At 42.6% G+C, this 23,135-nt stretch overlaps 1 protein-coding gene across 5 annotated transcripts in view; it reads left to right on the forward strand.

The window, feature by feature from the left end:
- Window positions 1–23,135, forward strand: part of col13a1 (collagen, type XIII, alpha 1) — a 96,198-nt gene that overhangs the window by 61,612 nt on the left and 11,451 nt on the right. For 2 of the 5 annotated variants that reach the window (XR_001964832.2, XM_018725050.2), the window contains exons 12-31: window positions 93–119; window positions 524–550; window positions 3,068–3,133; window positions 4,778–4,876; window positions 5,577–5,618; window positions 5,813–5,830; window positions 6,747–6,773; window positions 7,792–7,836; window positions 14,637–14,732; window positions 15,621–15,647; window positions 16,361–16,396; window positions 16,653–16,730; window positions 16,832–16,855; window positions 17,044–17,097; window positions 17,476–17,520; window positions 17,710–17,844; window positions 18,963–19,034; window positions 19,640–19,684; window positions 22,630–22,689; window positions 23,037–23,063. Coding sequence is in view for 4 of the 5 variants with exons in the window: in XM_018725050.2 (XP_018580566.2) it covers window positions 93–119; window positions 524–550; window positions 3,068–3,133; window positions 4,778–4,876; window positions 5,577–5,618; window positions 5,813–5,830; window positions 6,747–6,773; window positions 7,792–7,836; window positions 14,637–14,732; window positions 15,621–15,647; window positions 16,361–16,396; window positions 16,653–16,730; window positions 16,832–16,855; window positions 17,044–17,097; window positions 17,476–17,520; window positions 17,710–17,844; window positions 18,963–19,034; window positions 19,640–19,684; window positions 22,630–22,689; window positions 23,037–23,063 (1,050 nt within the window). In the remaining variant the exon portion in view is untranslated. Of the gene's footprint in view, window positions 1–92; window positions 120–523; window positions 551–2,341; window positions 2,384–3,067; window positions 3,134–4,774; window positions 4,877–5,576; window positions 5,619–5,812; window positions 5,831–6,746; window positions 6,774–7,791; window positions 7,837–14,636; window positions 14,733–15,620; window positions 15,648–16,360; window positions 16,397–16,652; window positions 16,731–16,831; window positions 16,856–17,043; window positions 17,098–17,475; window positions 17,521–17,709; window positions 17,845–18,962; window positions 19,035–19,639; window positions 19,685–22,629; window positions 22,690–23,036; window positions 23,064–23,135 lie in introns of all 5 variants that reach the window. The other 3 variants (XM_018725047.2, XM_018725048.2, XM_018725049.2) reach the window with 3 other exon arrangements.

Below are 23,135 nucleotides of genomic sequence, written 5' to 3' on the forward strand. Positions count from 1 at the left end.
TTACTGTGTTGTTTGCACCTGTAGCTTGCTGAGAGCACTGACACCGTGGCTCTTGATACCATTATAATTAGTATGTGTTGTCTGCATTACAGGGTGAACCAGGGCCCAAGGGGGAAAAGGTGAGAGCCAATTGCTCCTTAGCCAACAAATATAATATTCTTTAAATCTTTCTGCAGAGATTTTTTAATTCCAGCAACCTTAGCAAATCATCATCCCAGTAATGGTGAAAAGCAACACTTGATTCTTGCTGCTTTCAGCCACCTTCAGTTGCTTTTTTGGTTGTAGTGGCATCACAGTTATCTAGTGTTTGAAAAAGGTTGTGATTTTTTCCTAATTAACAGTAGCATATAATGCACATGACACACAAAAGTGATCAGTCTGTCCCATTCACTCTGGAAGATCTTATGTTCTATTTTGTATGGTATCTCTTAACTTTGTCAACACAGCACTAGTTAGAGTTTTGAATCTCAATGACTTCCTTTTAGTATTGCACTTATTACAGTGCCTCTGTTTCTGTTTCCAGGGCGTATGTGGAGAGTACTCTCATAGGGTGAGTCAGCGTTTCTTCGGTTCTTCACCATTTTCTACACTGAAATTGTAGAATCTACTATAAATATTTAAATACTTCCCATAGAAAAACTTGCAAACTATCCACTAATGCATGGGGTAAGAAAAACGTAAGGCCAAAATTCAGGATTTGTATTTCACCTATATTTTATCATTAAATGGGGATATTATAAAAGTGAAGAAATTTTCAAGTAAATTTTATTATAGTATAAATTAAAAGTATGCTCATAGTTATCATTATTTCGGGGTATTTGAAGACAAAATTAACGTTAATTTGCAAAGACAAAATGTAGAACAAAATATATCCAGTATTTTTCATAGTCATGCTGTGTGTAAAGTCACTGCACAGATTGAATGCTTGATTTAATACATTTGTCCTTTATGAAACTACTTGGCACAGAGCCACATGCTTATTTCCATTAGACATCAAATAGCGAAAAGGTAAGACAGAAGGAACCGTTTGCGAGACAAATTAATCACTGATTAGTTGCATGTGTGGGAAGCAGTTCCTATTGCAAATAAGTGCTTTCCCAGGGGCCTCACTGTTTAAGTGGAAGCAAGACAAAGGCTGGTAGCCTGCTGGAGTGATTTCTGGCCAGGCTGAGGTTTGGTGGGTTTTACAGAATTTCGGTGGAACAGCAACCACTTCCTCATAATCCCTCAATAAAATATTTTTGGAAAGTTAAATAGATTTTAAAAGTCGCTGTGTCCTATCCATTCCAGTAAACGCTGTCTGTCCGTATCACAAATCTTATTGGAAGCTGAAGAAGAAAGGAAGAAAAATGCGCACTGAGATTTACATTTGACTGTAAAAATATGCTACAAACCATGGAGATGGTAAAAAGAGAAAAGATGAGATGATTGTTTGAGGACTGTAGGAACGAGCTTGCCTCATCTCCTGATCTATTATTCATTCCAGGCAGTGATAGACCCATTAAGGATCTGTGGGTGTTCTGAACTGTTTTCTTATACATTTCAATTCCCTCAGTGGAGAGTGTGGGGGGTCTGTGCCAGTGGGAGGTTAAATCTCAGCCACCCTGACTTGAAGGGGTACTAGGGGCAAGAAACTGTTCATGGAGGTTTTAAGCAGGTTGAGGCACCTTTATTGCTTGGGGATGCCAGACAAGGAGTCACCGGCTGTTTTGTGTGTATGTGTGTGTGCGTGTGTGCGCACACGCATGTGTCGGCCTGATCTGTGCAGGACCTCCCAAGGAGGAAAACACTGGCAGCACTGCGTTCCAGTCAGGTCATGATGCTGAAGGTTTGTAGGTGCTCCCACCTTATCTTGCCCCTCCCCAGTCGTGCCGCAAAGCGAGAAACGCTGTTCAGAGCCGCGGCTCCCCTCCAATTTGAGCTGTGCTGCGCTGACCCGGACACTCATATTCCATCCTCAGAATCTGACAAATGGAAAAGCTTGATCCCGCTGACAGAACTGGAATTTTCTGACGCTGCCATCCGTGAGCCACTGTCCAGTGTTTATCTGTAGGCTGCGAACTGACTTCCTCAAGGTTATGTTGCTTTTAAATGCTCACTGGTTAACAAAACGACAACTAAAAGAAAACATCATGTCTGGTATTTCTAATAATTAGGATGGTTTGCTGACACAGTGTCATCGACCTGTTTTCGTTAGAAAAAGAAGTGCAACGTGAAGGAAGGTCTGTTCACCACAAAATGTGCAGTAATGCAAATAGAAATGATATATTTGATACAAACTATTGAACATGGGTTTGAGCATCCATACAGCTGTATCTGACAATGATGGTGATTTCAACAGAAACGGCGCATTGTACAGACCTGTGTTGGAGGATTGGCCACAGTAAGTCGACGTGCATTCTCTTTGTGGCACGACTGAACACAGCTCAGTCTCTGGACAAGCTTGTCTGGCGATGGGAGCATGTTTGCCTGGGAGAAATCGCCATAAAGAAATGCGGCTTACAACAAATCCTTCACACGACTTGAAAATTTGAAATGTATATGAACGAAAGGTATGTGTGTACAGGGGATCGTATCTCCGCTGCTCGGACCTTTATGATCAGTTAGCGTTAAGAGCAGGCTTTTTCTTCTGAGCCTCTGAATTAAATTGTATACATTGGGGAAAAGTTATTTCGTTAAAAATTTTACACCGTGAGCCAAATCACAGCTGGCTGTCAGACATCCGTTTTCTTCACGCAATGCGTCGACCGTAAAATGCAGTGCCTAGAAGTAGCAGTGTGAAGGTTTGCCGCGTCACTTCCGTTTGTTTTCCTGCTCGAACTTGCTCCCAGGGCCCTGCCTGCAGTGCCAATGCCTCTGTCCACCTGCCTCGCCATTTCCCTGCTGGATGCCCTCACCTATACTGTTTCTCTTTCTCTTTCTCCCTTTCTTGTCTTCTGTCCACACCTTCCTGTTTTCCTTTCCTTTTCCCTACGTCCTGCCACGACCTCCAAACCCCTACCCTCTCCTGACCTTTGCGGTGACCTTGCTGCCCTCCCTGCTGGCCACCTGTGCTTTGTGACCTCAGCAGATACTGCCCATCGGCGTGCGAACAATGCACCAAATAAGTCCTCTAAACCTAAAGCGCCTCAAGGTACATCTTCCTTTGTCCTGCTTGCCTTTGTGGATGTCAGCTGCTGGTTCACACTGTCCTCTGTATTTACACCTCTGAGTCACTGATGGGGAGGGTGGGCAGCTCACACTACAGTCAGGACATCCTTGGATAGGGTGCAGCTCACTGAACACACCACTTTGTCAGGTTACAGGCAATTCTGCATTTTCCCTGTGGGTAAGCAGTTTTTTTCACGGTTGTGTGAAGGAGGGAAGAGCACTGATGTGTATTCTCTTGAACATGTTCTGACGCAGGATGCCTACATACAAGCTTTGTCTAAAAGTGAAGGGTTGCGAGATATTTTTTAATGCTGAACTTTAAAAGGGCATCGGCATTTCTTGGGAAAAGGGTTACGCAAGCGCCAAGTATTTCATTTAAATAACTGATGCTAATTCTTGCCAGACTGACCCATATTTTTATGACTTCTGGGGAAATTTTCCAACATTGAAAAGTTCTGACTATGAATCTAGCCCCATGTTGGCTGATTAACATTAATGCTGTTAAATGTTGAAAAGGATAGAAGCCACTCCTGGAAAGGTGTTGCTTTCTGGGCAAGAGCTGGTTGAGGGTAGTTGTTCTCGGCCCAAGGCTTTCGATTTCCCTGCCCGACACCACTGGAGCGACCCATTGTTCAGCCCAGCAGAACGCCAAAAAGTGCTGCTACTCAGAAACAGCTGTAATCCAAAATGCACATAGTGTCTATGAAATGAAGGCTCAATGGAGCACTGTTTTGGCGGGATTGGACAGTATCCATCCACCCTGCGACCTCTCAGCCTCAGCCCCTCAGAGGTTCTCAGTGTCTTTGGGGCACAGATCACTCCCTGTGTGCTCAGGAGAAAGACTTCTGTCACAGGTGGACTCTGCTGGCATCCTTGCCATTCTCGTTTTCACAGGTATGCTGGCCATGTTGCAAGAGTAGAATACCATGTTTGGAGGCAAGGATACATTCTTCAGTAAAACTGGGACATGGAGAAGACTGAAAAAAAAACACCAACTCATTCTGCTTTTCAATTATGACACAGACTAAAAAAGCATTAGAGGTCATTCATTTAGCCAAAAGTCATCTTGTATATATTCTCATTCAGTCACCTTTTTTGTTTTTAATTTTATGTGGGTCTTTGGCTGAGAAGTTATAAGGAAAACTGTATGTTTAGTGTCCTCCATATTTTAATCTTATTTGAATTTGTTTGCTATGGTCTCCTTTCTGGTTTTGCATGTTTAATACTGTGACATTGAACCTTAGACTAATGTCTGTGTGATTCATTGTCCCTGAGCAGAAGAGAACCATTTTATTGTGGAAATAAAACTGCTGTTGCTGTATTTTTTAGAAACAGCTCTGACACTGAGAATTGGCAGTTGAACTAATGACTTGAACCCTGATCGCAATGTGTAGAACACTTTTGGAATCCCTTGTTGTTACATGTTGCTGTGCAGAGGGAATGGTATGGCACTCTTTTCTCCAAACATGGTACTCCTGAAGCATCAGCAGACCTAATCTCATAACCCTGTGAGCTAACTCCTGCTAATACAAAATGTCTGTGCAGCTTTTAACTCACATAACAGATGATTTGGATGTGTGTGGGGTGTGCAGATGAGGGCACTTGGTAATTTGTCATCTCTCAGCAGGGTGAACCTGGAGCCCAGGGCCCTCCTGGACCTCCAGGACCTCCTGGACCCCCTGGTCTGCCTGGGAGCCCAGGAGTGGCTGGCGTCAATGGTGCCCCGGTATGTCCAGATAGATGCATGGTGCAGTCTGGCACTCTACAGGGCTACATGACCCCCAAACAGGCCATCCCACTGAAGTCAGTCTTTTACCGATGACATGCTTGCCGAATACACGCATACAGTACTGCTTGAAAGTATATGAACTACAGGGACGGTCAGTATTCTTGTACAAAATATTAAAATAAACTTGTACGTGAAAACATGATTATGTTTTACACACCTAATTCTACTTGCCTACTTGGTTTAACCAATGCAACTTGGGGTTCATTTATTTTTGCACCTGCACTACTCCCGTTTTTCTACTACACATGATTTCATCTAAACCAACATATGGAATTGGTCATTACACACCTATTTCGTCACATGAGGAAAAAGTGGTTCTCATTAAATAGCCATTTTGTGGTAAAATTAATGGACACAAGGAATTCACATCACCGCTGTCCGCACTGAGTAGAACCCCGACTCCATTCTTGATCGCCATGCTTGCAGTTTACTCACGTCTCTTCTTTTTATATTAGCTTCTGAGTACAAAAACCCAGCGTCTTGACATTTTAGGCCTAGACTGCAATCCGTGTGAAAATACCAATGTCTTCAGTAATTTTCATGAAAATCTCCACAAAGACATTCTTCAAGGAAAGGATTTTTGACACAAAATTGGCCATTTGTATGAAGAATCACTGCTAAGATAATACTTTTTTAGGGGAAGCCAGGCGAGCCAGGGAAACCAGGAAAAGACCCACGGGTGAGTGGAACGTGATGCTCACACTCTGTCTGTTGTTGATTTCCAGTGTCTGACCTGATTCAGTTCCTGTCTCTGTAATTCACAGCTGGATGTCACCCATTTTAAAAGCTTACTTCTTTTTGCATATGTGACATATTAAGTACGTACAATACTTAGAGGATATTTAAACTTTTTTTAATAATTTTTGTTTGCAGACACTGCCTGGAATGAAGGTAAGCATGTTATGTTAACATTTTACAGCATTGCTATTATTTTAACAACAGTTGCACATCAGGGTTTCAAACTCATTAATATGAAAAATTTTATTCAGTCAGCAATTGTTTGTTTTGAATTCAAATTTTCTTTAATAGCATGTTGAAATGGGGTGTATGGCAAGTGTATGAATCTCATCTGGCGTATCCGTGTAGTATGCAAAGAAATAAATTAAAAGGATAACAAAAATAAGTATAACCTGGAAGCTGCATGTCTCTCATCTCCCCCCACCCCAGAACACACAAGGAGTCACTCTGTGTTTATTTTTCATGCTGACTTTGGACCGAAGTGTTTTTCCCTTGATGCACTAATTACAATGGATTATTTAGCATGGGGAATTTTAATCGTCCTGCATAAAACACAAAGGTCCCATAATTTTGCACACCCTGGCCCCGTGCAACAGGAAAACAAGTTCATACCACAGCAGGAGCCTTGGAGTCTGTTCAGCCATTTGCAGAAGAAATAAGAATACTTCAGACAGGCTGTGTCAGGATATGGCTGCAATCCTGAACGTTGCATCTGATCTCTAAATCAAATGGAAACTCATTTTTAAGTGTATAATTTTAAATCTTATTGAACACAATCATGTCTGATGATCATCTATTGACACAACTATTTCCCAAAAACATGAGAAGTGCTACATGTGACAAAGGCACAGAATGCTGTCACAGGCGTTTGCAGTTTTGTCAGTTGAACACGGCAAATTTCTGTTGTACTGTGCTCTACTCTGACGTACTGTATATATCTGTATTTAAGCAAGTAATTGGCGGTGATATTGATAAGTTCTGTGAGTGATATTGATGAGCTTGACTCGGTCAGCTGTGTGACCGTGGGCTCTTTGTATCTGACTTTGTGTTCTCTGAATCCTCTGTTCAGGGTGAGCCTGGGACACCTGGACAGAAGGTGAGCTCTGACTGGCTAACAATCAAGAATGTACAGAACCGCTTTCCATAAATTCTATCTCCTCTGGGAAAATTGCTTAGTTTCACCAAAACAGTAATTGTTCTTATTTATAATGCTGCCATTAGTGAGCGTTAATGCAAAGGTACTGTTTTATTCAGTCCAGCTGGCTCAGCTGTCTGTGTCTCATTTATCATTTCACATCTGTATAATGTGTGCTGAAAGGCAATTCACTTCTGCTACAGGCCTAAATTCCAAAGGAAAAGGGGGATGAAATGATGAATTCTCTGCTCTGAAATGCTAATTGCAAACCTTAAGCTATTTATTTATGGCATACATTAATTTGCTGTACTGTATGAACCATATAGCAATGTCCATTGGAACTACCCAGAATAATAACAGATAAGTATGGGGGCTGCAGGGGGCGCGGTGGCGCAGTGGGTTGGACCGGGTCCTGCTCTCCAGTGGGTCTGGGGTTTGAGTCCCGCTTGGGGTGCCTTGTGATGGACTGGCGCCCCGTCCTGGGTGTGTCCCCTCCCCCTCCGGCCTTACGCCCCGGGTAGGCTCCGGTTTGCCGCGACCCCGTATGGGACAAGCGGTTCAGAAAATGTGTGTGTGTATGGGGGCTGCAACCAGCAGGGTGGTTTAAAGCTTTCACCTTGTTATATGAGTCCCTAATTTGAACCCCTGTTCCTCCTGTAGTACTCCTGAGCAAGGAACTTACCCTTAATACCCAGCTGTTTAAAGGAGTAAATGATTGTAAGATCGCTTATCTACTATTGTAAATGCCTTGGACAAATGAGTCAGATAAAGATTAATAACAATCATAATAGTAATACACTGTGCCTTTGCTGTTTACTGGGAGCCAGATCTAGGAAATATGGATTTACACTGCAGTTTGTCTATGTATGAGGTTTTGCAAGCCCCTCCATGTCTGGGGCATTAAAGAGGGGAGCATAGCACATAGTTTTCTCAAAATGTGTCACGTTCCCTTGTTTTTGTTTCTGTTTGTCTGTCTCAGGGAGATCGCGGTGATGCTGGTCCTCAAGGACCCCATGGTCCCCAGGTAATGTGTATTTGCTTAAATATAAGTGTGCTGGCATGTTGTGTTTGCCTTGTAACTTCTGTTGCGTTGTTTTCACCAGAATTCAGCGTTCTTTCATGCCAGGGAGGTTGTAAGCTTTGTATTATTTTGTTGCTGTTGACAAAAATGTGCGGTCTCCTTCCCTGCCTTTGGACTCGAGTATGACCAAAAGATGGATAATTAGGTACCATTGTGCATTTGTCAATCAGCAAGGCAGTACCGGTTTGGTGAGTTCTGATACCTTGACTTGCTGGAGTCACAAATGTAGGCATTTAGTATTACATTAGCATTTCTTCTGCTTTCTTACATATACCCAGTGAAGAAGCATTTAAGTAAACAGAAGGTGATTTAGGGTTTTTGTATTTTTTTTTTTTTTTAGATGTACAGCTCTATTAGTGGAATATATATTTCAAGCCATGAAAATTACACTTAACTTGAAATGCATTTTTACTCAAGCACAGCCCAATCCCAAGCATGCTGTAAGACCTTATTGTAGAGCTGAAGCCAACATTTGTCATGTTTAGTGATGAATGCATGTTTGTCTTTCTCCACTTTCTCAGCGAGCGTTTTTTTTTTTTAATTTGAAAATGAGATTTTCAGATTTTGTTTCATCTAGATCCTCTCAAGACTCATTTTCAAGGTTTATTTTTCCCTGAACAAGTCTCTCTTTCAGTACTTAATCTCACCAGAATCTGAACTTTTGAACCTTTTTTTTCTGCCTCTCAATTCTTTCCATACAAGTTTCCCATAAATGTAAACTTGCTCATTACAGGCAAGACAGACACTAAGAAGTGGGCTGGTTTTGTGAACCATCCTGATTGTTGTTTCACTCCGCCAGAGTTTGTTTTAGAGAGAAAGGGCTCTGAAATATACAGGAACTGGAGCAAAGATCTGAAAATTAACAATAGTTCTCTCCCTACATTTACCTTTATGTATCACTTTTTAAAAAAACCCTCAGAAGATTAAGAAAAATATATGGTTTGAGTTGCTTCTAATTTTTTTAATCAGGTAACCATGTGGTGAACAATATTTGCAGTGCCGCCTAGCAGTAGCGTACAAAACAGCTCCCTTCTGATTGATTGCGGCCGGTTTTCAAACAGTTTACACGTAAAGATCTCTCCTGGCTTCTTGTTGAATTTATAATTTTTGAATCAAGTTTAAGTGAAAACTAGTGACAAGTTAGAAATATAAACTAAAAGCCAAATGCTGTGTGTGTGTATATGTGTGTGTGTGTGTGTACGTGCACATATACAGTATGTATTCATGTATATATGAATGCTTTTTTGTGTTCCTTTTTCCTTTAATGTCTTGGCCGTGGCGATAAAATAAACGCACTACATTCAGCTCGGCTGTGATCATAATATCATAATTATCCCTTGACCAACAGCCTGTGTTTCCCTCTTTCCCTTGGACAGGGGCCAAAGGGGGATCCAGGGGTCAAGGTGAGAGTGCCATTAAGTTTGGGTGCAAGTGGTGGCTTGTGTTCGGGTTCGACTGCGAGGTGTGAGTTTGGGTTTGCCCTTCTGAAAGTGTTTCGTTGGAGCTTAGCGTGGTGTGTGCGTAAGACTGAAATCCTCTGTTTCCCTTCTGTTCTCCCTTGAGGTTGAAAGTGTAGAAAAACATAACCCAGGCTGATGTACTTGCAGTGGAAACACAGGTTCCTTCTTCTCTTTAAAGTTTTCTTCATAAAAGGGCATTATCTGTTTTACCTCATGAATATAATGTGTGTGGTGAAGCCCTTGACCTTTTGTCTCTTGCATAAGAGGCACCTGTTAGGGCTTGATACCTTAATTTGCCAGGTCAGTTAACACAGGTGATAAATTAATTTGATTAAAAAGGAAAGAAAATAGCCGCACTCCCTCTTAAAAACATTATTTTAGCAATGTGACAGTTCTCCATAAAGTTTACACTTGCTGTAGAACACAAACCCGCTCAGTGAAGTCCTTGTAAACTTGTGGTTTTTAAATCTACCAGCTACAGCACCTCTTCAGAAGCTACTGCCTTTGATCCATGTTGTGCACGATATGTTGAGAAAACCCAGATGCCTTGCCTTTAGTACAGAGAAGAGCCAAATATCACCATATGTCCCTCCCCTCACCCTACTTTAATACATTGAGATGGAATACTCATTTCCTTTGTGTCCTTCGACCACCTGGCCAGTTAGCCCCCGGTGCAAGTTGGCCCTAGAGAGGGAAATGATTGTGTCTGGTTCCTGGGATGGAAATAGCTCCCGGTTTGTGCGTGAGCCCTGCTCAGGGCGTCTCTGTGTGTTTGTCCTATAGGGCAATGAAGGGAAGGCCGGCCTCCGAGGCGAGAGAGGCGAGAAGGTACCACGCCTGGAGCTTTGCAGCAAGCACTTTGCTGTGATTTTGTGTTAAGTCTTTGTGTCTCTGTGCTAGCATGGTTGTGATTGGTTGCTAGGAAATGAAAGGTTTTATGCGTGTAACATCTTTCACAATGCTGCACGATTAAGATTTTACCTAACACTGCACAGTGTTTTTCCAGGCTGTATTCATAGTAGTACTACTGTTAGTATTTTGATTAATGAAAAACCAGTCAAACTCTAGACAGTTGGCCACCGTGAGTCTGAATGACAGCCCTGGAAATTCGCTGATTTTTTTCCACCAACTCTACACTCAGCCCAGGGGTCCACATCCTTTGTGCTAGAGCAGTCACATGGTTTTCCCATCAGGAAACACACAGCCCACAACCGTGCCCACAGCAGCCCTGGCTTTGCCAGATGAGCGACGTTCACTGCGTTTAATAAAGAACAACTGTTTCTGCAGACTTAGGGCTTTGAAGCTCAAGTGGTGAAAGGAAACAGCAGTGGCACCGCGAGATCTATTGTGACTAAGTACCACCGGCGCAGAGCTGAAACAGGCCATTTTGCATTAACCCCTGTGCATTGCTCCCATGTGTTGATATAATGTTCGTTGACAAGTTATAGCTTTTCTTAGTGTGTGACTCCATTGGTTTGGCTAGTTGTCATGTAATTATTGCTCTTAGCCATCAAACTTGAGAGCCAAAGCACACACTCAGACACAGTTGGAAAGGTATTTACTTTGCATGGCTGCTATTAGGAAGTGGACCATTACTTAGAAGAACCCGTGCCAGACCATTTCCAGGTCCTGGTAGTGATCACCTCAGAGTGACTGTGCTTGCACCTTAAACTGAGGAGAGCGACTGTTGTATCCACCTACCTTTTTTTCATTACAGGTGCACGCTGTGTGCTTCCTTTATGCTAGAATCTGAGGCAGCAGGATAGCGCAGGAGAACCTTCTGCCATAGACATTCAGGGACATTATGGTGTTTCCCACCCTATGCTCTCATATTCCGTGGGTTAAGGAGAGCCTTTAACCTCAGAAGTGCTTTTAAGACCTTGGTTAAATGCTATATTAGAAGTATGGTGCTTTGGATGGCTTAATGGGAATGGATTGTTATAACAGAACCGGGAGATGGCCAAGGTAGATCAGCGTGGAGGTTCGAGCTGGCTAGGAGTTGGAGAGTTCAGCTCAAGGTTCCAGCTTCCTGTCTACAGCTTTGGTCTAGCAACCCCCCAGTGTGTTGCGGCTCCCTCTTCGGTCTCCGCTTTGATCGTGTTCTGGCTCACACACTTGATCTGGGTTTGGAAGGTTGGCGTGACAGCGATGGGACAGGGGGTGGAGGGGGTGGTGGTAGCAGCTAGGAATAAGTGCAGCATGGCAGCATGCCCAGTCAAGGACCTGGCTCACTTGACAGTGCCCCCCATAAAAACCACCCCCTGGGGTGAACTGAGGCACCTGTCACAGTCTTCCCAGAAATCCACTTGCTGAGCATCGGATCGTGGTAGCCATCATGAGTGCCAGTCAGCCGACGCCACCCTCACTTGGGTTTGGAGGCCAGACAAACCATGTACTGCCCTTGGTTGTGACCCTTTCCTTTTCATAGCTGCTCACTTCTTTTCAGATGACATCGTGTTCAACTACATGCACCCATATTATCCAGTCTTAACTTTGTCCCGCCAGTGTGATGGAATAGTGACAGAAATTTGCACTTGAATTTGATCCTGTAGCTGGACAGGTTCTCTGTTGGAATAAGGAATTTGGTGTAACGTTGTTATTAGCTGTGAAATCACTTTGGGGTGTTAAGTAAGTGCTGGCTGTAACAGACAGCTTGAGCTGTTCCATATTTGATTATTTCTGTTGAGGGAACTTTAAGCATATTTTGCTGCTGCTATTTTTGATGATACTGCCTTCTTTAAAGGGAACTGGGAATACTAGGAATGCTTGAGAAACAAAGAGTGAAGGTAGTGAACCCCCAGCACTCTGACCCCACCCAGCCCTTTCCGTTATTTATACCCCGGAGCTTATTATAATATACATTGCACACACTGGATCTCCCAGTCCCCAGGAAGCACTAATGCTGCTCAGTGCAGATCCACTGAATAACATCTGAGTCTCAGAAAATCAGAAAATAGAATTAAAAATTCTCTTTTTAGGTCATCATTACTTGATGCCTGTAATTGTGGATTTAACATAATCTGTCTGTTTTGAGTCATGTTTACAGTACCAAAAACATTTGAATAAACTTTGTGTTATGTAGCATAAAAATACATTTATATAGGCACCGTCAGGACGAGATGCAAAACATTCACAAAATACAAACTTCAAGCATGAAATATTAACACTGAGTGTCACTGACCAACTGCCCTAAAGAGCACCCCCCTTCCCCCCATTTCCCAGTTTTCTGTATCTTCTTGTATGGTTGCTAGAAGCAACTTTTCTTACTGCTAAACATGTCCCAGATGGATGAAAACTGTTCTTCTAATGAGGATGTGCTGCAATGTTTTTCTTTTTAATTATCAATCATGTCGTCTACGTGTCAGGATCCCTGACAACCAGGCTCAAGGAGAACACAGGGCAATGCCACTCAGACACTTCAAGCACACCTTAACCCAGTAAACACCAAATCCCCAGCACCGTAAAAAGAGTGAGGGGGAAACAACTAGTTGTGGATTTTTGATTTTTGATCAGCTCTCTAATACATTTCTTAGCGATTCTCCTTCCATGTTTACTCACATGCTTCTAAAGTCCTGTTCACATTTTGTCTTTGTTCTAGTCCAGAGCTCCAGTCCCATCTACGTCTGTCCTCTTTGCTCGTGTCCTGATCCTGTGTCCCTGCCCGTTTCTGTCGCATTTCTGTCTACTCAGTCAGTTTCCCTTGCGAGAACGCTCAGCGCATCTCTCGTCGCTCTGTGTTCCTCGTCTCACTGCGCCACTTTCTTTCCTTGTTTGCACAGCGCACAAAGATATATTCACATTCACTCTGCTTTTGACATAGCCCTTTTCGCCCACATTTGGATGCACAGCAACACACGTGTATCCATGTTACCTCTAGACATAACACAATGAACAAGACACAGTATAATCTTACTTGTTCTGTTTAATTAAATATTAAAAACTTTGAAAGGCAAGAACGCATAACTGTTATTGTGATTCTTTGTACACTCTGCGTATGTTTCTTCATGATATATACGGCCAGGTTATGGTGGGTGCCTCTTCAAGATTTTCCATTCTAATTCTTTATTCTCGTGTCTGTCTTCTTCTTTCTTTTCCTCATTCACCATAGGGGGAACCAGGTTTCCCAGGTATTCCTGGACAGAAGGTAAAGAGTGGTGTCCCCAGGGCAGCCCGTGTTCAAATTTAGTGGCACTGTAATAACTCTTTGTTTACCAGTTTGACCTCTGAACTTTTCCTCCTTTTATGTGAAGGGTCAGTCTGGGATCCCTGGTATTCCTGGCAAGAAGGGCTACAGGGTAGGACTGGTCTGGCTTGGTGATAGTGTTTGTTATTTATAGTTTGCATGACATGCATATGCTTGTAGAACAGCATGTGTGCAGTACTTGTGTGGAACAGGAAACCGTTAAATACCTGAACATTTAAGGCGTTTCATTGCTTTGCCTTTGTTGTCCTGAAATGTGCTCCTATTTCTACTTGCAGTCCAGAGAGTGATTTCAGGCAGGAAATTCCATGTCTTTTTCTCCCCACTCTTCCAACCCATGATGCTGAGACTCTGTCTAGTTTCTTTCTTGCTTCGTTTTGGTTCCAGGGATCGTTCCAGAAATAGTCTGCTCAGGAGTAGTTAATGTGATATATTTGTGAACTAGAATAACTCTTTGATGCTTTGACTACATGCTAAAATGTGCGGCAGTTTAAGCCATACAGAAGAGTTATTTTTTTTGTCACCTTATTGCTGTCTTGGATTTCACGTTGTGACTACGTCGTTGGGTGTATCGTGTTATTACTTTGTGTAATATTCATTCATTATATAATGATGTTTCCAAAGTATGTCTGTCTGTAATAAAATTAAGCATGCAAAATCTGCTCGTAGCTTTGCCTGCTTATTACAGGCTTTTGATAAGTTACAAAGTGTTATTGATACACAGATGCGATTGTTTACAGTAAGTATACTACTTCCAGCTACTTAGCCATTGTTCATGCAGTTGATCAGAAGAGCGTGCACTGTTAATTACACTGATACTGGCTTGATACTGTAGTTTACAGCCTTTTTGTGAAGCTATATACCAGCATGGCGTAATTTACACCAACATTACTTCTCCATTTTCCAGTTCTGGACAGCCATGTAAGCCACATCAGGCAGTCTACAGTAACTCTGGAGCTGATGCTAACACTGTGTGTGAATGAATTTATAGCTCTGAAGATGTCTCGGCAATATGTCAAGTGTTGGGAGTACTAGGATGTGACAAAAAGGGGAATCGTTCTTTCTGACCATCTTTATGACAGGGGGAAAAGGGGGAGCCCAGCACGGCAGGCATCGGGATTAAAGGAGAACCAGGGATGCCAGGATCCCCAGGACCTGTCGGACCCGCAGGACCACAGGTGTGTACCAGGGTGCTGAGTACAGAGCAGAATCAGGTGCGCATAGACTTAGTCCAGATAGACAGGACTGACATGAGTTCTGCTTCTGTATCAGAGGTACTCATGTCCTTTTATTGCAAGGCTAACTGCTGCCCCAAACAAACAGTTATTATTTTGACTTTTAGCTTATACCTTTATCCAGATTCATGTACTTCTGACAGTGTCAGATTTCGACATTTAGATTACAAGTTATTGTTCCTAACCTCTGCCCTCTCAACTTTCCAATAATAACAAAACCCAGATACAAAATAGCACGACCCAGAAAGCTAACGATATGAAAAAAGTCAGTCAGCTCAAATGCTCAGAATCCAAAGTAAGGTAAAACCCTACAGGGTTAGCCCTTTATGGTTTTAATACACTGCTCACATGTTGTTACCCACACATTGTATGCCACAGTATAATGACTTGTAGTTGATAATGGTTTACAGTAACAGTGACTTTGACTGGCAACTCAAAATGGTCATTGAAAGCCACAGAAGATATCAGCAGACAGTGAAGTGTTGTACCTAATACTTCACAATGAATGTAACTTGATTGGTTTTAAGGAGAAAAAGTTTAAACATTAAAATTCAAAAGTCACGAGAATAGGGCAAGAGAAAAGTGTTTTTCTCTTTACAAATATACATAAGTAAAAAGTACTGATGCTAAGAAGAATTCTGGCAAATTTGATATCTCCAAAAATGTACATAAGTACAAGTAACAAAGTACTTTTTTTTTTTTGTTACTGTCCACGTCTTTGTTGTTTAGTTCAACCAGTTGATAATTTAACTTTTGGTGAGTCCACTTCAACATCTGTTATGATACTACTGCAATATGCTGCCCTGCAGTAATGTTATACCTTGCTTACAGGGCAATAAAGGAGAGCCAGGGTCAAAGGTGAGCAGCTGATTTCTGGTTTTATTACAGTTGAAATACTGTTCATCTACCATTTTAATTTAAAATGAAACACTTCTATTCCTTCTTGAATACATTATTGTTCGAAGCAATAGTTATTGTCCTTAATTCCTTTGTGGCACTAGGGGTTGAACAACTTCAGATTTTTTAAAATCGACAGTTATATGATGAAGTCATGAATAAAAACACAAGATAAAAGAATCATTTGCAAGAACCGACAATCTAAAAAACAATTTGTTTTTTTCTTTTTAAAACAAACAATGAATGAAGGCGTCGTAATTTGCATTTTGTCTTTCAATTTCGAATCAAAAAACGAATGAACGCAACATACACGGACCGATTTGGATCGTTCCTGTGCTAGTGCTTGCAGATGCCTTTTCAGATGCATGTGCGTTGTACTTGTACTATTTTGCAAGTGATAGTAGCAAAGGCTTCATCTTTAGTGAAATATTTCCACACACTTGATGAACTGCTGCTGGTTTGCTGCAATGACCCACCAGGGTTCTCAGCTGTTGTCTTCGCGGAGGCATCCATGTTGTTAGTGTCATGATCACGTGATCAACGACTATACGACGTCAAGCTTAAAGCGTCATTGGAGAGCAGTAAAGTCGACAGATTGACTAGTCTGTGCAACCCCCTCAAGGCACTAGTAAGGTTGAAGAGGAATGGCTTACTGTCTTTTCTTTTTCTGGAAGGGTGAGACTGGACCTGAGGGGCCATCTGGGCCAAGAGTGAGTAAAGTCTTCTCTTTAACATGTTTTCTGACCACCTCATCATGAGGCCTCTGCATTTACAGTGCATGTTCATGAGCTTTAGCTGTCTGTTAAGTCCTCATTTACAGTTAAATTTACTAGATCAATAAGTGAAAATTATGTTTTTGAAAAGCAGGAAGTCATCAAAGTTCAAATAAAATAGGAGGAACATGAGTTCAACATTACTGCACGCAAATATTACGTGTCAACATTATTCCTCTTCATCTCATTCCAGGGTCCTCCAGGTCCAGCTGGTGAGCCAGGAAAATCAGAAATCATCGACTACAATGGCACCTTCAACAAAAAACTCATGGTTTGTTTGGCTTGATAAAGAGTTGTGATTATTATGAGGGGATAATTTGTAATGTGGTGATAAATTTTGTCTGTTAACCTGTTTTATCTTTTTTATATCAGGATAGTCTGAACCTACCTTTGATGGTAAGAATTTCCATTAATTTACATTTTTACATTCAAATTGGAACAATGCTTTGTGAAAATATAAATATATCACAACTATCTCAACTCAACTGTAAAATGCTTGTTTCTAACATATCTTAAACTGTCTAAAATTGTACAACTTCTGAATTATAGTTTCAGAATGAAAGAATATGAATTATTTCATTTAGGGCCCTCCAGGACCCCCAGGCCCCCCTGGACTTCCTGGAGCACCAGGTTCAAAGGTTTGAGCCCCTTGATCATGACTCTTTTGCAGGTTTTCTCACCACCTTGTTCTATTTAGTTGCTCATTCATTGCTAGCATACTATGAGGGATTATCAGTATTTTTTATTTGTGGAAATAGAGAAAATTGATTTTTTTCTACAGTTTACTGTTGTGATGATATATCTCCTCTCATCCTGTGCATTAAAATAACGTAGCACAACAAAGACATAAGTGACCACTCTATTAGCAACAGCCTATACAGGACTGGAAATGTTGTAACTTTCCCCCAAATATAAATAGTCTTTTTTTAGCCATAGTACTTAGTTAAAAAATTAAAAATGTAGCTGGATTGTGTTGAAAACCAGCTGTCATCTGGTTTAAACGTTCTTTATTTCAGGGAGAAGTTGGATTACCAGGTCCTCCAGGACTTGATGGGGAAAAGGTAATGGTTGCTTTTCTTGTCCCAGCTTGTTGTAGGTAAGCATCTGAGATTGTCTCACATTTTTTATAACTGCCTGATCCAGTACCTATCCAATACTTCAGATTTGCAGTGGATCCTTTCAGGTGTGATTTTGATAAACGTGGTATAAAGCCATGAAAATGGTGATGATTGATAATTTTCCTGTCCCAGGGACCAAGGGGGAAGCCAGGAGACACAGGGCCAATGGGACCTCCAGGGCCCGAAGGGCCTAGAGGGGAGAATGGTCTTGTGGGCTTTTCTGGGCAGAAAGGTGAAAAAGGGGACATAGGTCCTGCTGGATCCCCTGTGAGTAGCTAAAGAACTGAACATATCAACATACAATTTGGCCAACCTTTTCTCTTAGTTTTATCCCAAAAATTGTCAAGAAACTAGGAGTTTGACCGCTCTGAATTTATAGCCTATTGTCCACAGATGCCTTATCTTTTCTGGAATATTGGTCAACATTACATTAACATTTATTCATTTAGTAGACACTTTTCTCCAAAGCCATGTACAACTCAGAGTAAATGGATTTCACAAGAGACAGAGTTACAGATGCTGACGTTCGATCCCTGTTATCCAGATTCTTGTTTGTCCCATACCATATTTTTGACAGCTACACATTACACAAGTAGCTGCCAATATCACTGATATTAGAGAATGCAAAGGTGATCATGACAGACAATTCAAGTTTATAGAGCAGTTTGGAGATGTGAAGAGAAGTGGGTTTGAAAGAGATTTGTGGCCCTTCTTTAATGCTGAAAGGGATTCTGAAGGAGTTCTGAGAAAGAGAGTATGTTTATTCTATTACATTAGTCTAACCTGAGAACCTGCAGACTTCAGATTTTGAACCTCTCGTGAGTGGACCCATGAAGGGGCTGAAGGTGGAACAGCATTGTGCTTTTGTTGGGGTATATTAAGTGATCAGGTCCTGTAGGTTTTGGATGGAGATCTTTTGACCATCTTGCAGGCCATAACCAAAGTTTTGAACTTAATGCTGATGGCCACAGGGATATACCACAGTGGAGATACAAGGAGATGAGATGTATGAGGACAGTTTGGCAAGTTAAACACCTTTTGAGTCACAGTTAGCTGTAGTGGCCTGTAGTGGTACAAAGAAGAATCCATATGTTTTTGGTACTTGGTCTGAACCCAACTTTGATCTTTGCTCACGTATTTAGACAGCTTTTGAGCCTTTTTGGCAATAATCTTGAAAAGAACCATACAGTATTTTTGGTTATGTAAACATAAGTTGTTAAACTTTTCCATTTTATCAAAGCTTGTTCTGCTAAATGTGGAATTAAATTTTGAAAAAAAAGTGAAAAATTTCCCTTGAGACACCTAAATGACAAAGGAAAGTTTTTTAATTATAAACCAAACCCCTGAATGGAAGATTTAAACATTTTCCCTTCCTTCATTTTTAGGGTCTGGATGGTCCTACTGGTGAAAAGGGGGTTGCTGGGCCATCAGGTCCTATTGGAATACCAGGCTTAATGGTAAGAACTAAAGTTCCACTTGACCATCTCATCACTCTGTAGTCATGGACACCATTCATTCATGATTAAGTTGTAATCAGCATTGGATGAAATGGGAGGGTGAGCAAGTAACATCATAATGTGTGCCCTAATTTTTTTTGTTTTCTGATGGATTGTTTTCTTTATGTGCGGTGGCGCAGTGGGTTGGGCCACAGTCCTGCTCTCCGGTGGGTCTGGGGTTCAAGTCCCGCTTGGGGTGCCCTGCGACGGACTGGCGTCCCGTCCTGGGTGTGTCCCCTCCCCCTCTGGCCTTACGCCCTGTGTTGCCGGGTAGGCTCCGGTTCCCCGTGACCCCGTATGGGACAAGCGGTTTGGAAAATGTGTGTGTGTGAATGGGGGGTGCGGTGGCGCAGTGGGTTGGACCGCAGTCCTGCTCTCCGGTGGGTCTGGGGTTCGAGTCCCGCTTGGGGTGCCTTGCGACGGACTGGCGTCCCGTCCTGGGTGTGTCCCTTCCCCCCTCCGGCCTTACGCCCTGTGTTACCGGGTAGGCTCCGGTTCCCCGTGACCCCGTATGGGACGAGCGGTTCTGAAAATGTGTGTGTGTGTGTGTGTTTTCTTTATTTCAGGGCCAAAAGGGTGAACCTGGGGAGAAAGGAGTGGCTTCAGATAAGGTAAGGGTTTTCTTTTGGTTTAGCTTTTTTTCCATAACTAGCATAGCCCTCTTTGTAGTTTACCTTAGGGCTGAGTCCTAGGGGACATTAGGTAGCATAACAATTGCTGCTGGTGCCTCCTACTTGGTTTACCTGGATTTAAATCTCTGTTCCCATAGTAATACTGTTGAGCAAGGTACTTGCTGTAGATTTCTCCAGTATAAATAGCTAAATCAGTGGAAGTTTACATTTATTCATTTAGCAGATGCCTTTCTCCAAAGCGATGTACATCTTCTAGAAAACACAATGTGTGCATTACATTATCAGAAAGAGAGAGTAAGATGCAGACCTGTGATTTTTAAGTACAGATAGTTTGTTTCTTTCCACCATATGAACCAATGCACATCACACGAGTAGCTGCATAAAACTTTATCCGAATATTGACGATTTCTAGTCACCTTCCTAGTAATTTTTTTTAGAAATATGTATAAACATTTATGTTACAGTACAGGAGTAGCGAATAGCTGCGAAAGGTTAATCCATTGTTTAACAGGCATGATCTCCAGGTTATTGTGCATGAACATTTATACATTACATGAACTTAAGAGATCATGGGCAAAGTGAGTCCGAAAGAGGTGAGTTTTAAGACCCTTTTTAAATGCGGACAGAGATTCAGCAGTTCTGAGTGAGAGGGGGATGTCGTTCCAACAATCGAGCCAGAACCGAGAACTTTCATGCTTTACCTTTTGTGCGCGGGAACCACCAAGCAGGCACATGTGGAAGAGCGTATCGGTCTGGTTGGGGTGTAGCGGATGATTAGGTCTAGTAAATAGCTGGGAGCAGTTCCATTGATGGTTTTGTAGGCCATAACCAGGGTCTTAAATTTGATCCGGGCAGCTATAGGAAGCCCATGCAGAGAGCGGAGGTGGGGAGATACATGGGAACTCTTTGGCAAGTGAAACACAACTTGGGTAGCAGCATTCTGTATCAGATGTAGAGGTTTGATGGCAGTTGCAGGAAGGCCAGACAGAAGACAGCTGCAGTGGTCCAGGTGGGATATCACCATTGCCTGGATAAGTAGTTGCACAGAGTCTTTTGTGAGATAAGGACGGATCCTACAGATGTGATGCAGGATGTATCTGCCGGTCCGAGTGGTGGCTTCCGTGTGCTGAGAAAAAGATAGAGTTGAGTCAATCATTGCTCCCAGACTGATGCTCCAGGTGGAAATGGGAATAAGAGCTGGGTATCATCAGTGTAACAGTGGTAGTTGAATCCATGGGAGGTAATGAAAAGGCCGAGAGAGGAGGTGTAGATTGAGAAGAGAAGAGGGCCCAATATCAAGCCCTGCAGGACCCCAGTTGAGAGAGGCAGAGGAGAAGAACATGAGCCCTGCTGGACAACTTGATAGGATCTGTCTGATAGGTAGGACTCAGATCTTAGTGCTATTCCTTTGATACCAAGCTGACCAAGAGAGGAGAGTAGAATCTGGTGGTTGACAGTTTCGAATGCTGTAGACAGGTCAAGGAGGATGAGGATCGAGGAGAGGGAGGCCGCTGTAATTGATTGGAAAGCACCAGAGACTGCCAGGAGCTCTGTCTCGATGGGGTGACCAACTTTGAATCCAGATTGATATCCATCAAGGAGATGGTTCTGGGTGAGGAATTCAGATAGTTGATCACAGGTCGCCCATTCTAGAGTTTTAGACAGAAAAGTGAGGAGGGAGACTGGCCTGTAATTTTGGACTGAGTTAGGATCCAGAGAGGGTTTCTTTACCAGAGGTGAAATGAGGGCAGTTTTAAAGGCAGATGAGAAGCAGCCAGAGGAGAGCGAGGAGTTGATAATCTTGGAGATGAAGATGGAGGGTTGCGGGGGGATGGTCTCTAGGAGTGTCGATGGGATTGGATGGTGGCTCTGTGTGACAGCAGGAGGTCAGAGATTTTAGTTTCTGACGGGCTTGAATTCGGAGAGCATAACTTCACAGGGAGGTCCAACACGATCAGAGCAGGGAGATGACGATTGCGTTGACTTTGTCTCTGAAAAACAAAGCAAAGTCATCAATAGCGAGAGAGGATGGAGGAGGAAATGGCAGCGGATAGAATAGGTATGAGAAGGTGCTGAAGAGTTTGTGTGGTTTAGTTGCAGACTGTATTTTTTTGTGGAAGAAGGTAGTTTTAGCTGAGGAGACAGCAGAGTGAAAGGTAGCTAAGAGTTCTTTGTAGACATCAAGGTCCGTGCAAGTCTTGGATTTTCGCCATCACTGCTCTGCAAACCCAGGGGTTTGTGCTATTGGCACGTATTAATCAGCCATAGGGTGCCACTGGAGCATGCTGGTCTGGAAGTTAGTGGACAGAGAGAGTCATGAAAGGAAGATAAGGCAGAGAGGAAAATAGTAGCATTATCTGTTGATAGATCTCTCTCTCTCTCACACACACACACACACACACACACACACACACACACACACACACACGCCTACAACCGCTTGTCCCGAGTTGGATCACAGCAAACAACACATGGCGCAAGGCTGAAGGGGGAGAGGACACACGCCAGACGGGACGCCAGTCTGTTGCAAGGCACCCCAAGCAGGACTCGAACCCCAGACCCACCACAGAGCAGGCCCCGGCCAAACCTGCTGCACCACCGCGCCCCCTTATTATTATTATTATTATTATTATTATTATTATTATTATTATTATTATTAAGGTTTCTGTAAAACAATACTAAGTTCACAAATACAGGACATTGATTTTGCTCATTTCAGAATGATTGTGCTGCCCAGGGATCACAAATGTGGGTTTGAACTGTAGTTATAACTCAAAATGGAAAGCTAAGCTTGTACACACTCATGAGTACCAAAAAACTAAGTGGTGCTAAGTCTTGGTGTTCTGATGTTTAAGCCTACTGGCAGTTGATGTAGTCTGCTGAAAAACTGCTTCTTGAAGCCTTGATCTGGTGCTTTTTTCCAGGTCTATGGACCTCCAGGGCCACCTGGACCTCCAGGACCACAAGGGCCCATTGGCCCTATGGTGAGTAAAGACAAGTGCAGCCTTTACTATGTTTCTCCAGGGAACTTTTGGATGGCTGCTGAATGATTCCCCATTCTTTCATAAACCTCTAGTATGCTAGGGCAGTCTTTGGTCCCTGATAATCCCATAACTGTCATTTGTAGCTTAGGTTCTGCATCCATGGATACATTAATATTGATTTCTTTGATTATCGTTTTTCGCAATCACACCTGCAGGGATCCACTGGCCCTTTTTTTACAGACAGGGGATAGCAAATTGTTGTGGGATCAGTTATGAATACTTCAATCCTGTCTTCCAGTAAAATCCGTACGTATAAGCAATCTAAAGCCTTTTCCTCTGAATTTCAGGGCCCCCCAGGACAGTTAGGTCCAAAGGTAAGTGCTCGTAATTCATGCTGCTGTCTCGCTATAACTTATCTGGAGCAAGAGCTTAGACTGCATTTCTAA

The sequence above is a fragment of the Scleropages formosus genome, chromosome 8, assembly GCF_900964775.1.
Source record: "Scleropages formosus chromosome 8, fSclFor1.1, whole genome shotgun sequence".
NCBI lineage: Eukaryota > Metazoa > Chordata > Actinopteri > Osteoglossiformes > Osteoglossidae > Scleropages > Scleropages formosus.